Source organism: Hipposideros armiger, unplaced genomic scaffold (genome assembly GCF_001890085.2).
Source record: "Hipposideros armiger isolate ML-2016 unplaced genomic scaffold, ASM189008v1 scaffold_845, whole genome shotgun sequence".
Lineage (NCBI taxonomy): Eukaryota > Metazoa > Chordata > Mammalia > Chiroptera > Hipposideridae > Hipposideros > Hipposideros armiger.
Window position 1 is genome coordinate 328,156 of NW_017732195.1, and position 1,645 is coordinate 329,800.

A 1,645-nucleotide genomic window follows, 5' to 3' on the forward strand; every position below is an offset into this window, starting at 1 on the left:
GACTAGTCAGTAATGGCAAATGTTGTAGAGGTTGAAACGGGTGAATATGAGAAAGTAACACTAAATTTCATGGTTAGGAGGTTTGGAGCAACCTCAGTGGAGTGTTGGAGGTAGTAGGTTGCAGTGGGAAAGGATGAGAGTGTGGGGAGAAAGTGGAAGCAGCACATGCAGGTTGGATTTTTAAGACATTCCTTCTTGATACTAAGAAACTGTGCAGAAGTTAGAGAAATAACTGTTTAGATAGGATGTGTGGTGTTTTTTTTGTTTGGTTTTTGTTGTTTTTTGGGTGTGTGTGTGTGTGTGTGTGTGTGTGTGTGTGTGTGTGTGTGTTTGTGTTCTTAGCTTTGGGGACAATACAAGCATATTTAAAGATCAAGAGGGAGAAACGTCACCTCCCTCCCCACCAAAAAAAACAACAACAAAAAGGAAGAAATGATTATGTAGGAAAAAAGGTATAAATGACATTTTGAGTTCTCAAGTAGGTAAGAGGTAGGTAAAGCTTAGATGGAACCAAAGAAGGACACTCTCACTCAGGAGACTAAAAGTAGGGGAAAGAGGGGCTGGCCGAGTGGCTCAGATGGTTAAGAGCTCGCTCAAGAGTGTGAGCTCTGAGCAACAGGAGTTCAATTCCCAGCCCAAGCTGAGCTGCCAACAGGTGGCAGGATAACTCAGCTTAAAAAAAAAAAAAACGTAGGGGAAAGAAAATTGAAAGGGGACTATTTTCCTGCCCTAGAACCTAACCAGCCAGACACTGAACAGCTTAAACCAGAGTTGAAGATACAGGTAACGTTCTGCTTTAACAAAAGGCCAGAGCACTTGAAGTTGGAGCAGAAGCTTAGTCTGCCTTATGGGAAGAGATGTCCTTCGGGATTAGAAGAAACGTTCTAAAATATAGTTGACTCAAGAACCATCAAAACAGGCCAAGGACAGCACCCTCATTAACTCCCACCACAATAATAAACGTGTTATTATCAATACAATAGTGTGAATAAATCAGTGTTGCAGCCTATCTACTATCAATTAAAAATTGCTACAACAGAAAAGAAAAATGTATGGTGAAGTGGATGATAGGATTCCACAACCAAAACCTTTTTTCATATTACAGTATCATAAAATACTGGTGTCTAATACATATAAGAAAGTGAGTAGTAGATGTTGACATTTTATTTCATCTTTAAACTCAGTATGGATACTAATTTCAATTTATTACAAAATAAATCTTTATGTTTCTTTTTTTTTTTTAAGCTACTAATAGTAAATGGATCCAGGAGCATCCAGAGAGTGCATATAACCTTGTGAATTCTCCACACTTGAAACCTGCCTGGGTCTTAGACAGAGCACTTTGGCATTTATCCTGTGACATTGCAGATGGGAAATACAAAGAAAAAGGAGTGCCTGCTTTGGTTGAAAATGACCATCAAATGAATGTCAGTATGTATGGAAGAGTACCACACTAAACAAAATAACAAAATTTCTAAAGTGTGAATTAAATGTGTGGTTGAAAATTATTTAGAATTTATCTTTTAGTATGCTAAATGATATTTAGTGGAAATATTTTAAATATACATACCTATTTTTTAACTATTGAAATTTTTCAGTGCATTCGAAAAATAATTTGGGAGGATATTTTTCCGAAGATTCAACT

At 37.1% G+C, this 1,645-nt stretch overlaps 1 protein-coding gene across 1 annotated transcript in view; it reads left to right on the forward strand.

The window, feature by feature from the left end:
- AGL (amylo-alpha-1,6-glucosidase and 4-alpha-glucanotransferase) overlaps positions 1-1,645 on the forward strand; it is a 71,232-nt gene that overhangs the window by 21,461 nt on the left and 48,126 nt on the right. The window contains 2 exon segments of the mRNA XM_019629345.1: positions 1,246-1,427; positions 1,599-1,644. Of these exon segments, the coding sequence (XP_019484890.1) occupies positions 1,246-1,427; positions 1,599-1,644 (228 nt within the window).